Here is a 15894-nt window from a genome sequence, read left to right on the forward strand (position 1 = left end):
CACAACGCCAAACTAAAAAAATGACCCACCTCTTACACACAAGAAAAACAAAGGTTTCTCAAGGGTTCTTTGGGAAGGGGGATGGTTCTATATGGAACCATCCTGACCCAAAGAACCCTTTGAGCCCTTCAATGGTTCTTTGCAGCTCAATTTTATTTTAGTGATAATTTGTAATGCGGTACGAGCTGGTGGCAGGGAAGTCAGGCGCAGGAGAATGAACTTGGTAAAAAGAGAGCTGTTTAATAAACATTCAAAAAAACTCAGAAAACCAAAGTATACAAAAATAACATAAATAGTGTGCAAAACCCATCGCACACCAGAACAAATAACACACCTACATACAACAAACAATCTCTGACAAGGACATGAGGGGAAACAGAGGGTTAAATACACAACATGTAATGAATGGGATTGGAACCAGGTGTGTAGGAAGACAAGACAAAACCAATAGAAAATGAAAAATGGATCAATGATGGCTAGAAGGTCGGTGACGTCGACCGCCGAACACCACCCGAACAAGGAGAGGGACCGACTTCGGCGGAAGTCGTGACATAATTAAAATGTACGGGCGGCGGCTCATTCAAATATTTTGGGGCGTGGTTTATTCACAGCTCTTTTTGTGCAACCGTGAGTGAGAGTGTAATTCCAGTTGTTCTAAACTGTTGTGTTACGCTATTAAATATTATATATGACTAAGGCCAGTGATGTTGTCTTGTGAAAGATTCACATATGGCCTTGGGTTAATTCAGAATGATTGACTAAATCAGTAGTGAACAATAATTTCCTCAGGGACACACAGCCATTCCAGAGCTGACACACCTGATTTAACTTGTTAATAAAACACAATAATAACTGCAATGGAATTTTAACAATATAATACGGCTAGTAAACCAGAATAAAAACCACGCTACGGTTCTACAAAGAACCTTTGAGATTGAGAAAGGTCCTTTTTTGTTGCTACTGTATATAGAATCTTTTTTAATGGTTCTATGTGAAACCTTAGGAAAGGGTTCTTTATAGCACCATGCAGGTTCCATTTAGAACCTTATGAGCATGGTTCTTTATAGAACCTTTTAAAAAAGGTTCCGATATGGTTACAACCTTTGGTTGGTTCTATACAGAACTTTCTCAATCTAAATGTTCTTTGTAGAACCGTACAGTTTTTTTCATTTTGGCTTACTAGCCATATTAAATTGTTAAAATTCCATCCAAAATGCCATCCAACTTAATTACTATCCTCCCCATCCTCCCCCATTCCTTTTTTCTATCCATCCAATCCACCCTCCATCCATCCATCCATCCACCACTCCTCCATCGCTCCCCTTACCCCGGTACTCACGTCTCCTCTCGGTGACGTGCAGCAGGCCAGCGGTGTGTCCTGGAAGCCCTCCCTCCTCTTCCCCCACTGGGTGATGGTACAACTCCTTGGAAAGGTCCCCTGAGCTGGAGGGCTTCAGCAACTTCTGGATGTCTTTATTGGGCTCTGGTGGCAAACACACACACACATACACACACGCACAGACATGTTAATACACACGAGAGAGCAAATGAGACAGGTAAGAGTGAGTGTTTGTTGTCACAGTCTAGCCCTTCCTGCATCCATGATCTCCTTTAATTCATGTTTGGCAGGTGTGTTTTGTGATGCATTTATGCTGTGTGCTGGTAATCATATTTAGCCACTGTGCATCTAGCCTCAGGAAGCAGTGCGTGACAAACAGGCTATTTTGGGTGACCATGCTTATCCATCTTCTCCTGAGGACGTCTTGTGTGACATTTGTTTATGGACCCACCCTGCTGTGCACAATGCTGTATAACACAGACACACACACTTGCACACATACGTGCACACATACATGAATACACACGCACACACACACACACAGTCTAAATAAACACTGCATAAAATACCAGAATTGGCATTTGGGTTGCAACAGAATGCGTATAGCCACCAATCTAGAATCTCAAAATGTGTTGAAAATCAACAATTATTACATTTTCTGCAATGGAACCCCACAGTGTACATTTCAAAGTGGAAAATTCTGTTTTTATAGCATTTCAATTGTCAGATGAGAAAGCTTTTGTCTTACTTGTTCTATTTTCAGATATCTTGGTGCTCCTGTCTTTCTACAGAGCCTGTTTCACTGTCCTGTGCTGTGCTTTGCTCACAGGGAAAAGAGAATGTGTGTTGTTATGTAAAAGGCTGTCTAGTGACAGTAGCTCTACTGTTTCAGTTTCACTACCTCCGTTTCAATGAACCACCGCCTCAGAGCCTCCCTATACTCACTCACATGTTTTATTTAAGGAGTTAAAACTCTGAAACTCTCATTTTATCCACTTCACTAAACCTTTTTACTGTGGTTCTCTATCCCTTTATTTCCTCTCTCATTTCAGAGTTCAGGTTTTTATTTCTTTGGACTACAATTACCACAGGGCTGTCATTCTGTGTAGCTTTTCAAAGAGGCTAAGGGATGAAATGGCACCAAAATTGTATTTTTATCAAAGTTCATATCACTCTTCTACCAGACTCACACAGTTAGATGATCCACTTTCTATTGAATAATTCCCTCACATCTAGTGTAATATTTAGTGTAATAGGAGGGGTTGAACAGAAGGTTAACCATGAGTACTGATGATAATCTACAGTAACATTAATCCCCAGGTTATTACATCACGAACTGTATCCACATTAACCCCTGAATAGCTGTGTTCCTTTTCCTTAACACTGCATGCTGTGGGTTTTACCATAGACAGGTTTATACACATACACTCCCTGTCTTATCTAGAAATAAATGTAGTATGCACAGTATCTATGTTCTGTGTGTGTGTGTGTGTGTGTGTGTGTGTGTGTGTGTGTGTGTGTGTGTGTGTGTGTGTGTGTGTGTGTGTGTGTGTGTGTGTGTGTGTGTGTGTGTGTGTGTGTGTGTGTGTGTGTGTGTGTGTGTGTTTGAATGTATGAAGTTATGTGTAAAGGTAATTTAGATCTCCTCCAATGTGTGTGAGTCATGTACAGACAGTGATGGAAATAGACTTATGTGGATGTGCTTGTGTACTAGGCTGAGCTGGACATTCAATTAGGTTTAAATTGAAAACGGCTGTCTCATCTCATGTTCTGTGACAACACATTCCTTGGAGGAAGACTACATTCCACCAGGCTCTGAGTCACGGAATATTATCCAGTGAGCTGAGGTGTATCTTTGAAGACTCACAAACCAACATACAGACACATACAGATACCTCAAGTCTCTCTCACACATGCCTATATACACCTGAACATTCAGTACACTCATATGCACAGTCATCTACAGACCATACTCCCCACTCTAGTAGAAATCCATACACACTTGATCAAACTGTCACACATTCACACACACATGCACATTTTCACACATGTAAGTGTACACGCACACACACACACACACACACACACACACACACACACACACACACACACACACACACACACACACACACACACACACACACACACACACACACACACACACACACACACACACACACCTCAGGTGGTGTCCTGTACTAACTCTAGTCCATCCAAAAGGCTTCTTAACAGCTTCTACTCCCAAGCCATAAGACTCCTGAACAGCTAATCAAATGGCTATTTGCATTGTCCCCCCCTCCCCTTTTACGCTGCTGCTACTCTCTGTTTATTATCTATGCATAGTCACTTTAACTCTACCTACATGTACATATTACCTCAATTACCTGGACTAACATGTGCCCCTGCATATTGACTCTGTACCAGTACCCCCTGTACTGTTATTTTACTGCTGCTCTTTAATTATTTGTTATTTGTTATTTTAGTCTTTTTTTTTTACTTATCAATTTTTTTACTTAATAACACCTATTTTTCTTAAAACTGCATTGTTGGTTAAGGGCTTGTAAGTAAGCATTGCACTGTAAGGTCTACACCTGTTATATTCGGCACATGTGACAAATAAAAATGTATTTGATTTGATCTCCAGATTCCTCTGAGTCATGCGGCACATTGCCACCTCACTGACTCTGCAGCAACAAGCGTTAGCGCAGAACACAGCAGACAGGGAGGAGAGGGGGATGGAGATAGGTGAGAAAGAAGAGGGAGAGCGGGATGAAGGTGTGGGTGAAAAGAGGAGAGAGATAGGTGAGAAAGTAGCAGCAGGAGCGTTCTAGAGGTTAACATCCTAACTCCCTGCTGGGCTGCCCTCCCCAAGCCCTCTGTTGGACATCATCATCATGCTGTCCCTCAGACTGCACAATCACTCTGGAAACATCCATGTCCTTAGGAATGGAGAAGAGCATCTTTGGCACAGATTGTGTGTGTGTGTGTCACACAGAGAAGGGTGTGGCATTTCAAAGGGTTGGCAAAGCAAGTTACAGACTAAACATGATGGATTCCCATTTCACCCTGGATACAAGGCTATCGATTTATTTTTGCAGCGAGGGTCCAAACAAGCTGAGAGAATACAGCTCCACTTTCCCTTCTCTATAATGAGGTGGTGATACTATTTACCGTTTGCTACTTCATTTCCCATGTCTGTTACCCCCCTCTGTATGTCACTCTGCCTCATAGTCACACAATTAATGTTTACACCACTGGAGGCTGCTGAGGGGAGGATGGCTCACAATAATGGATGGAACGTAGCGAATTCAATGGCATCAAACACATGGAAACCATGTTAACCAATTAAGGTGCCACCAACCTCCTGTGGTTTACACCTTAAATCAATTGCCAATCATGTTTTACATGCATAGACACACACATAGTATTCAATCAAACTGTACTAGGGATTTTTCAAGGTGAATAAAAAATAGAAGCAGTCGCAGATGACGTCAATCAAAATCAATCTGGTTTAATACAACTCCTCCAGAACAGAAGCAGATAACATATTCTAATCTCACAGCACCAATGTTCCATAAACACCCACTGAGAGGCTTGTAGGAAGTCACAAAATCAGCTGCTACAGAATTACATAGTGTCACAGAATACAATAACAGTCAGTGTCCTCTGTCCTTGTACCTCCAGTCTGGCGTCAATCACTATCAACAGATATGAGAATAATCCATAACATTTCGTGTCAGGTCTAGTGACCATCAACCCATACACAAATGAGTGTCTGAATTAGAACACTGGAAATCTTATGTGTCAGCCAGCATAAACATCTTAAATATTCCCATTACACAAAGGCACATCACAGTATGAAAGGCACATCACAGTATGTAATGCCTTGCTTCCATTATTTTGTAGGCCACCAAGTATTACTATACATGGCACATGTCAATGTTGATACTGTAAATATGTGTACTGTAAAGAATGCTCTAGAATGAGATGGATCTGCTAGGTAGTGCAGTGATAGTGACATATGAGGAGACTCATTGACTAAACCAGCTACTATACATATGTGGTTCTGGGGACTGAGGCTGTATGTGTCTTTGTCCTTAGCGGGTCAGACATAAATCCTAGATGAATGAGTGTCAGTCCTACATAGTCTAGGGTAAATGTGTCAACGAGTCAGGTAGCTAGCCTAGCCACCTAACGTGCCCCCAACCTGAGACACTTTTCAAAAGAGAGGACTGTTAATCTGTTTCTCAATGCTCTGGAATGGCTTATTGTACAATCCTACTGATCATATGAAAGCAATAAACTTAACCTAGCCTACTGCAGAGATCTCTGGTATAACCAGGCCATATCAAATTAGTAACTGGATGGGGTCTTATTCACTAGGACAGTCTCTAATAGGTCAGTCAACGTGATGAATGAGCTGACACTACCTCATGCTAATCTTGACCCAGTGTGCCCTACTGTAAATGCCTACTGACTGAGCACTCTGAGCACCATCCGTACACAGTGTGTTTAATGGAACATGGTGAACACACCACCAGCCAACAGTGAAAGGACTGGAGTGTGCTGTTTGAAAGGCTGCTCTTTCAGGTTTCGGCTCACACTGCTCCTAGCAATCACGCATGACTTCCTCTGAATCAGGTTCACACGCACACACAGTGATTGCATTCACCACAATAGTTTAATCAAACTCAACATATCGGTTCAAATCAAATCAATCTTCTTTCAACAGTAATGGCAACAGGAAGTAAGTCTCTCCACACCCTTCTCCCACCACACTGTTATTTCTCTCTTCTAACATCCATCCTTTTTCCCTTTATCACAGATAACAATCCATCCTACAGTAAATGATGTTGCTATGATCCGTTATATCAATGTCATTAAGGTATTGTGTCTAATTGATACCATACAAATCATATCTCGTTTATCACATCTTATTAAGTACATTGTGTCAACACAGGTCACTGAAATAGCTCTACACACAACAACATCCTCCATCTCTGAAAACAGCAACATCAACATGTGTTCATCTTCCTTTCTTCCCCAACCATGTCATTACATGGAAGCATTCAACACATATTTCATATGCATTTAGTCTAAATATACTAAGAATAGTATGGATTCATTAACACTTTATATATTCTCCAATTCAGACCTGTAGAAACATCCACCACTATGTTATTTCCATCCTTAATGTTGGCTACGGTTTCCTCTACTCTACAGTATCATCTGCAGTCCACTGATGTGCACTGCAGGTGGGCTAATAGATTAACAGAACCCACTGATAAGAGAATTAACTACACTAATATACTAATATACAGTCAAAGCTAGCAGAGTACATGATTTAACGAACATAACCATCTAGGCTGCTAGAGTATATGTCTGGGGTAAAACAGAGCACCTATTCTCAGAAACCAAGTCTGGGCTAACAGAGAATTTAAATGTGACAATAGAGTGAAAGAGGCTGGTATGATAGACTACCATGGAATAGACATAACATAGAGTCAGTCTGGAAAGACATGGTGATGGACAGTCTGGTCTAGGCTGATGGATTCTATGCTAACAGTGAATAACATAAAGCTGCACCTACCTGGGCTCCCTGCCCCTCCCTGTGCCTCCATGCAGCCGAGCCGAGAGTGCCGTGCTGTCTATCACAACAGCATGGGAGTGGGGGAGACAGACTGAGAGAGTGAGATGGAGGGAGAGAGAGAGGTATGTCAGCTCTCGTTCTCCACAGCATCCGACTCCAGCTTCACTCCTTTTTTACTCTGTCGTTCTCTTCCTCACTGCCTGGTGCTCATCCCTGCTCAGTGCTCTCTCACACACTCACCAGCCTGCCCAATACAGACGTGAGAACACACTGAGTTCACCGCTCTGCTGCGCTGCCTGCCTCACACACAGAGAGAGAGAGAGAGAGAGAGAGAGAGAGAGAGAGAGAGAGAGAGAGAGAGAGAGAGAGAGAGAGAGAGAACACAGCAAAACTCAGAACCACTTTGTTCTATAATAACATTGTGAAAAAGCTCAGCGAATGCAGAATACAGAGAGATCTAGAGAGAGAGGGAGAAAAAGAGGGGGATAGAGAGAAAGTGAGAGAGAGCAGGATGGGCACATTGGCAGACTGCCCAGATTGAGAGAGAGAGGGGGGGGGGGGCTCTAGGAGGGGTGTTGGTGGGGCTTTGGATAAAGGGAAGGGGAGAGTTGGATACACCACATGGGTGAGAAGTATCACAGAGTCACTATGTGTGTGAGCATGTGTGTCTGTGTGTGCCAATGACTGTATATATGAATGGACGAAGTCACTGATCACATGACACCATGCATTCCTATGTGAAGACTCAATAGCCAAATGAAGTCGGTTAAGATGGCGTATCATGGAGACATAACACGCGCAGTTTGAGCTACTCCAGCTAGCTCAGTGCTGTCCCTTTTAAATGGGCTCTCGAGTGGTGCAGCGGTCTAAGGTATCACTACAGACACCCTGGTTTGAATCCAGGTTGTATCACAACTGGCCGTGATTGGGAGTCCCATAGGCTGTGGCACAATTGGCCCAGCATTGTCCGGGTTTGGCCGGTGTAGGCCGTCATTAAAAATAAGAATTTGTTCTGAACTGACTTGCCTGGTTAATTTTTTTTTTTTGAAGAGAAAGGCTGCAGGCTGCCATTAGCAACTAAATTATCCTTATACTTTCTTCTCTGTGTGATTTTAAAATAATCGGTTCAAGGACATACTGTACATCTTGTGTGTTAAAGGCAACTATTGGTACCATGATTGTCATCCATTTTTTATTTTTTTTACACGAAGATTCCCATTTTTCTGCTAACAATGCCTGCAGTACCGCAGTTGGCCTTGAACATCTGCGGCTTCAATGAGCGGGGGCAGTCGTTCTCTACTGGTGTATGCGAATGTGCATACACCTTATTAGGTAAACATCTTAACACTCCAGTTTTAAGCCTTGTCCCACAGCAGCATAAAAATAGTATGATAAGCACAGGACAACAGTACTGCCGAATAGTTTCCTGAAAATGATTTACTCTAGTAGAGGGACGGGGCAGAGAGAGAGATGACACTATACCCATTCACCTTTGGAAATGTGGATAGAGATGTAAGATCTTCATTTAATCACCCTGTTGCAGGAGAACTTCGCTGCAATGTAGGAATTATAAATCTTTTGTGTATTTGAGGTTTGAAAAGGCTTCTGAAGTTTGTAATTTCCACTTAGAAATTTCAGACTTGATTTTCCCTTACAAAAACTGTATCAATCCCTACAAAAAGGTACATTTATTATAATCCACATAATAATTCACATTTCCTTTTGCTGCAGGATTATTTTCCTGCTGTAGCTAACTGGCTCACATTAAGATCCTACATCTGTACATCACTCTCTAACATACAGTACCTTTCAAAAGTTTGGACACACCTACTCATTACTCAATCCATCTGGTTTGCGCTTAGTGGGACTATCATTTGTTTTTCAACAGGACAATGACCCAACACAGCTCTAGGCTGTGTAAGGGCTATTTGACCAAGGAGAGTGATGGAGTGCTGCATCAGATGACCTGGCCTCCACAATCACCCGACCTCAACCCAACTGAGATGGTTTGGGATGAGTTGGACTGCAGAGTGAAGGAAAAGCAGCCAACAAGTGCTCAGTATATGTGGAAACTCCTTTAAGACTGTTGGAAAAGCATTCCAGGTGAAGCTGGTTGACAGAATGCCAAGAGTGTGCAAAGCTGTCATCAAGGCAAAGGGTGGTGTCACGTTCGTCGTATGGTGGAAGAGAGGAGGACCAAGGCGCAGCGTGATACACTTTTTGGGTTACTGCATGATTCCATATATGTTATTTTATAGTTTTGATGTCTTCACTATTATTCTACAATGTAGAAAATAGTCAAAATAAAGAACAACCCTTGAATGAGTAGGTGTGTCCAAACTTTTGACTAGTACTGTTTTTGCAGGAGACAAAACATGGATGGATGGACACACGAATTTGGTCTGTGTGTGAGTGTGTCAAATCAAATCAAATCGTATTTGTCACATGTGTCGTAAACAACAGGTGTAGACTAACAGTGAAATGCTTACTTCCCAACAGTAAAATTGAAAAATTATAGAAAAATAATAACACCAGGAATAAATACACAATGAGTAACGATAACTTGGCTATATACACAGCACATCAGTACCAAGCCGATGTCTAGGGGTACGAGGTAATTGAGGTAGATATCTACATATAGATAAGGGTAAAGTTACTAGGTAACAGGATAGATAAGAAGCGGAAGGAGCAGAGTATGTGAGTCAAAACCGTTAGTGCAAAAGTGTCAATGCAGATAGTCTGGATAGCCATTTGCGTAACTATTTATGAGTCTTATGGTTTGGGGGTAGAAGCTTTTCAGGATCCTGTTGGTTACAGATTTTGCATCGGTACCGATTGCCATGCTGTAGCAAAGAGAACAGTCTATGACTTGGGTGGCTGGAGTCTTCGACAATTTTTAGGGCCTTCCTCTGACATCGCCTGGTATAGAGGTCCTGGATGGCAGGGACTTCAGCCTCAGTGATGTACTGGGCCGCCTGGTATAGAGGTCCTGGATGGCAGGGACTTCAGCCTCAGTGATGTACTGGGCCGCCTGGTATAGAGGTCCTGGATGGCAGGGACTTCAGCCTCAGTGATGTACTGGGCTGTACGCACTACCCTTTGTAGTGCCCTGCGGTCGGATGCCAAGCAATTGCCACACCAAGCGGTGATGCAACCAGACAAAGATGCTCTCAATTGTGCAGTTGTAGAACCTTTTGAGGATCTGAGGGTCCATGCTAAATATTTTCAGCCTCTTGAGAGTGCCTTCTTCACGACTGTGTTGGTGTGTGTGGACCATGTTAATTCCTTAGGGATGTGGACACAGAGGAACTTAAAGCTCTCAAACCGCTCCACTATAGCCCCGTCGATGTGGATTAGAGTGTACTCGGCCCTCCATTTCCTGTAGTCCACGATCAGCTTCTTTGTCTTGCTGATGTTGAGGGAGAGGTTGGTGTCCTGGCACCACACCGCCAGGTCACTGACCTCCTCTCTATAGGCTGTCTTGTCGTCGTCTGTGATCAGGCCTACCACCATTGTGTCGTCAGCAAACTTAATAATGGTGTAGGAGTCGTGTGCGGCCATGCAGTTGTGGGTGAACAGGGAGTACAGGAGGGGACTAAGCACGCACCCCTGAGGGGCCCCGTGTTGAAGGTCAGTGTGGTAGATGTGTTGTTGCCTACCCTCACTATCTGGGGGCGCACGTCAGAAAGTCCAGGATCCAGTCGCAGAGGGAGGTGTTCAGTGAGCTTAGTGATGAGCTTGGAGGGCACTATGGTGTTGAATGGAATGAACAGCATTCTCACATAGGCTGAAGTTGCCAGGGATAATAGAAGGGTGCCAGAGGAGATTGCTAACGTTTTTACGGGCTCCTAACCAACTGTGCTATATTGTGTTTTTTCGCATTGTTTGTAACTTATTTTGTACATAATATTTCTGCCACTGTTTCTTATGACCGAAAAGAGCTTCTAGATATCAGAACAGCAATTACTCACCTCGAACTGGACAAAGATTTTTCTTTAACGCAGGTCTGGGTGTTTTGTGAGAATTCGTCGGTGATTGGGTAATAGTGGTGATATGTAATAGTGGTTTATAGGTGGAGGATTAGTTGGTGGTACAATTTTTTCCTTTTTATTTTTGGTTCAAAAATGTAACGCGACACCACACACAACACATGCACAAACTAAATGTGGGAATGCCGTGATACCAAAGAAGACGAAGAAAGTGAGGTAGGTAAATGCAAGGAGTAGCTTTAATGCTTCTATAGGAAGTATTCAAATAAAATGAGTTTGCTTCAAATGAAGATGTTTATAACAGATGAAGCTATTGTCAGAGGGTTTTGCTTTTTAATGTTACCTATTATGGGCTGCAAGCTAATTGGTGATTAACTAGAACAAAAAAAGACCATGCTTTTGGGGATTTTCACAAAATGTAATCCATAGAAGGGTCCTTTTGAGGAAGGATTTTTGACATATATTTGACATTTGTATTTTAAAGCATAATTGAGAAAGAAATTATTTAAGTTTTTGATTGAACATTTGTGACATTAGCTGCATTTACACAGGAAGCCCAATTCTGAATTTTTTTCCACTAATTGGTGTTTTGACAGATCACATCAGATCTTTTCCCATCAGATATTTTTCAGAGCTGTTATGATTGGTTAAAAGACCAATTAGAGAAAATATATATATGGATGCCTGTGTAAACGCAGTCATTTTGGCCTTACCCAGGCCTCCTTTAAGACCATAATGTCTTACAAGGTCCTACAAAACAAAAATGTGAGTCATATGAAGCTTTACAGCTTGCTCTGTAATATTAGTAGTATTTTGACTTCAATAAAAAAAATCGTAAATTAATTTAGAAATATAGTTAAATAAATACATAAATATTGAAAATATAACATTTTATTTATTTCTGTCTGTAATAAAGCCCTTTTGTGGGGAAAAACTCATTCTGATTGGCTGTGCCTGGCTCACCAGTGGGTGGGCCTGGCTGCCAAGTGGGTGGGCCTATGAGTGATTTCCTCATATGAACTGTAACTCAGCAAAATCTTTGAAATTGTTGCATGTTGCGTTTATATTTTTGTTCATTGCACGTCCTGCAAATCACCAGCAGAGGGCGACCATTCTGAAGCCATTATCACATTTTCTCTGCTTACATCCCACTCTGGAACTTTGATACGCCCGTAGAGTATATTATGTTTAACAATATATTGACACTAATTTTGTATTTTCTATATTCAGGATGATATATTTTCAATATTCATCAATTAATGTAAGATTATATATTTTATTAATCAAAATAGTGCTCATAATTACTGAGGTAAAACTTCATATGACACCAATTGTTGCTTTGTAGCACCTACATATGAAACATTATAGAGCCTTAAAGGAGGCCTGAGTAAGGCCAAAATGTTACAAATATTCATTCTAACTTTAATTAATTATTTCTCAACACACATTGCGAAGTCGATGTTGACGATATAGCTAAAGTTCAAGTATTTATTTGTCATGTTGATTAAAAAAGTTTAATATTTTAGCTCCCATCATCATGCCAATGAAAACCTAATCTGTTAGAATTATTTTAGTTAGAATTTACATTGAAAACTGAATTTACCATCGTCCATATAATACCTTAAGAGAAAGAGGCGAAGCGAGAGGGTTAGCTATCTCTCGACAAAAATCTGTCTAAAATAAACCCAATGCGTTTCAATGGGCTATGGATTTAAGCAGTTCTACACTTAACACCTGCCGAGACGACTCGCATTGTCAGGGCGGAGAAATTAGCACCTCGTCATTATGTACAGATTTATGATATACCTCAGTCAATCCATGGGTGAATCTCAAATGATGTCCCTTGATTCCTCACATCCTCCCTCCATGCCTCTTTCTCAAAACACATTTAATGTGAGAGAAGACAGGAGGAACCATGAAAATAAAACTAGCTACTCCTAAAATAACTGTTTCCGTAGTGTAGTGGTTATCACGTTCACCTCACACGCGAAAGGTCCCCGGTTCAAAACCGGGCGGAAACATGTTTTTAGCTCTAATGCATATCGGTACACAATTCAATGGTTTAATTTATTCGGCCAAAGTTACATTTAAATGATCATCTAGCCAACTAATGTTACTAGTAATTTACTGTAATGTTAATCTAGCTTCATGAATACATGCAATGTCTGCATTGTAGCTAGCTAACGTAAACGGACTAAACTCCACTCAATGGTAAAGGAAGTTTAGGATTAACTTCACCACGGAGTGGAGCCGAGACCAGTCAGCGGTTGTATTTGATTAACGTTTATTGAAAAAGTATGTATTTCAGCAAACAAAGAAAGGCACGAAACTTCAGAGGAAAAACATAGGTACAATGTACCGAGGTAAAAACAGTTTCAGATTGGATATTCGACGGATATTCGCCTGTAGTTCTCCTTACGTCCACCAACAGCAGTTAGGGACCGTCAACATAGTGACAAATCAAAATGTTCAAATTTCAATAGCTCTTTAACCATTACTCCTAACACTTTCAAAACTGGTTGTAGCTAACCCGATGGCATAGACGCACATTGCACACCCTTTAGTTTGTCCATTGTTTTTTTTGTTTTTTTTAATCTCACATGGTTTTACATGAATTTTTCAGAATTTATAATTTCAATAGCTCCTTGGTCATGTGACCTAGTGACTTCAAACAAGGTTCAGAATATCCACTCAGTGGGCCTACACATTGCACACCCTTTAGTTTGTCCATTTTCATCTCACAAGATTTTAAAATAATTTTTCAAAATGTAGAATTTCAATAGCTCCTTGGTCAGGTGACCTGGTGACTTCAAACAAGTTTCAGAATGTCCACTCAGTGGGCCTACACATTGCACACCCTTTAGTTTGTCCATTTTGATCTCATATGGTTTTACATGAATTTTTCAAAATGTAAAGTTTCAATAGCTCCTTGGTCATGTGACCTAGTAACTTCAAACACGGTTCAGAATATCCACTCAGTGGCCCTACACATTGCACACCCTTTAGTTTGTCCATTTTTATCTCACATGGTTTTACATGAATTTTTCAACATTTAGAATTTCAATAGCTCCTTGGTCATGTGACCTAATGTCCGCTGACTACCCTTCTATATTGCACACTCTTGTTTGTGTACTGTAAAATCACGCAGTGTAACGTACATTTTTCATAGTTTCAAATTTGCAATAGCTCCTTGGTCATGTCAATTACACACCTAAGAAGCGTGCAGTGGATATACACCCATATTGCATAACCTCTAGTGATGTATCTTCTATATTGTTGTACATTATTATTAGTTTGACAATTAGGGGGTTCAGTCCAGTGTTGTGTTTACCATTTTCTTTAATATTTATCTACAATAATTTGTAGTTCTAAGTACTTATTTTCCCAGTTTTTTATTTTTCCACAGTATTTAACAGTGGTACACAATAGGAGAGAGACAGATAATATCTCCTTTCATCATTAATATCAACCATAAAGGAAAAGGGCAAAGTACGAGAGTCATGCTATTAATTGTCCAAAGCAGGGATGGAGAGTGAGCTAGTGAGGTAGGCTTTAATCTTTTCCAACATGTCAACAGACACTTAACACAGGTGTGATTGTTGACGAGGACAAGGCTGGAGATCACTCTGTCATGCTGATTGAGTTCGAATAACAGACTGGAAGCTTCAAAAGGAGGGTGGTGCTTGGAATCATTGTTCTTCCTCTGTCAATCATGGTTACCTGCAAGGAAACACGTGCCGTCATCATTGCTTTGCACAAAAAGGGCTTCACAGGCAAGGATATTGCTGCCAGTAAGATTGCACCTAAATCAACCATTTATTGGATCATCAAGAACTTCAAGGAGAGCGGTTCAATTGTTATGAAGAAGGCTTCAGGGCGCCCAAGAAAGTCCAGCAAGCGCCAGGACGTCTCCTAAAGTTGATTCAGTCGCGGGATCAGGGCACCACCAGTACAGAGCTTGCTCAGGAATGGCAGCAGGCAGGTGTGAGTACATCTGCACGCACAGTGAGGCGAAGACTTTTGGAGGATGGTTAGGTGTCAAGAAGGGCAGCAAAGAAGCCACTTCTCTCCAGGAAAAACATCAGGGACAGACTGATATTCTGCAAAAGGTACAGGGATTGGACTGCTGATGACCGGGGTACTATCATTTTCTCTGATGAATCCCCTTTCCGATTGTTCGGGTCATCCGGAAAAAAGCTTGTCCGGAGAAGACAAGGTGAGTGCCACCATCAGTCCTGTGTCATGCCAACAGTAAAGCATCCTGAGACCATTCATGTGTGGGGTTACTTCTCAGCCAAGGGAGTGGGCTTAAGGGAATTTTGCCTAAGAACACAGCCATGAATAAAGAATGGTACCAACACATCCTCCGAGAGCAACTTCTCCCAACCATCCAGGAACAGTTTGGTGAAGAACAATGCCTTTTCCAGCATGATGGAGCACCTTGCCATAAGGCAAAAGTGATAACTAAGTGGCTCGGGGAACAAAACATCGATATTGTGGGTCCATGGCCAGGAAACTCCCCAGACCTTAATCCCATTGAGAATTTGTGGTCAATCCTCAAGAGGCGGGTGGACAAACAAAACCCCACAAATTCTGACAAACTCCAAGCATTAATTATGCAAGAATGGGCTGCCATCCGTCAGGATGTGGCCCAGAAGTTAATTGACAGCATGCCAGGGCAGATTGCAGAGGTCTTGAAAAAGAAGGGTCAACACTGCAAATATTGACTCTTTGCATCAACTTCATGTAGTTGTCAATAAAAGCCTTTGACACTTATGAAATGCTTGTAATTATACTTCAGTATTCCATAGTAACATCTGACAAAAATATCTAAAGACACTGAAGCAGCAAACTTTGTGGAAATTAATATTTGTGTCATTCTCAAAACTTTTGGCCACGACTGTAGAGCGTTTGTAGACTTTAAGAAAAAAATATTAAGTGACTGTCAGAGTCCTTAAGGAAAGGTGGGTTGGAGT

General features: G+C 41.5%; 1 protein-coding gene and 1 non-coding gene across 3 annotated transcripts in view; one reads left to right on the forward strand and one right to left on the reverse strand.

Annotated features, from left to right (window-relative positions):
• LOC120025184 (dysbindin domain-containing protein 1-like) overlaps nt 1-12817 on the reverse strand; it is a 56358-nt gene extending 43541 nt beyond the window's left edge. The window contains exons 1-3 of one of the 2 annotated variants that reach the window (XM_038969637.1): nt 12725-12817; nt 6930-7225; nt 1328-1483 (exon numbers count right to left, since the gene is read on the reverse strand). In XM_038969637.1, the coding sequence (XP_038825565.1) occupies nt 1328-1483; nt 6930-6960 (187 nt within the window). In that variant the 5' untranslated portion in view covers nt 6961-7225; nt 12725-12817. The remainder of the gene's footprint in view (nt 1-1327; nt 1484-6929; nt 7226-12724) is intronic. The other variant, XM_038969638.1, reaches the window with a different exon arrangement.
• Nucleotides 12818-12866: 49 nt separating this feature from the next.
• Nucleotides 12867-12939, forward strand: trnav-cac. The gene has a single exon. It is a non-coding gene; the product is annotated as a tRNA-Val (tRNA).
• Nucleotides 12940-15894: the final 2955 nt, after the last annotated feature.

The sequence above is a fragment of the Salvelinus namaycush genome, chromosome 30 (genome assembly GCF_016432855.1).
Source record: "Salvelinus namaycush isolate Seneca chromosome 30, SaNama_1.0, whole genome shotgun sequence".
In the NCBI taxonomy this organism is placed as follows: domain Eukaryota; kingdom Metazoa; phylum Chordata; class Actinopteri; order Salmoniformes; family Salmonidae; genus Salvelinus; species Salvelinus namaycush.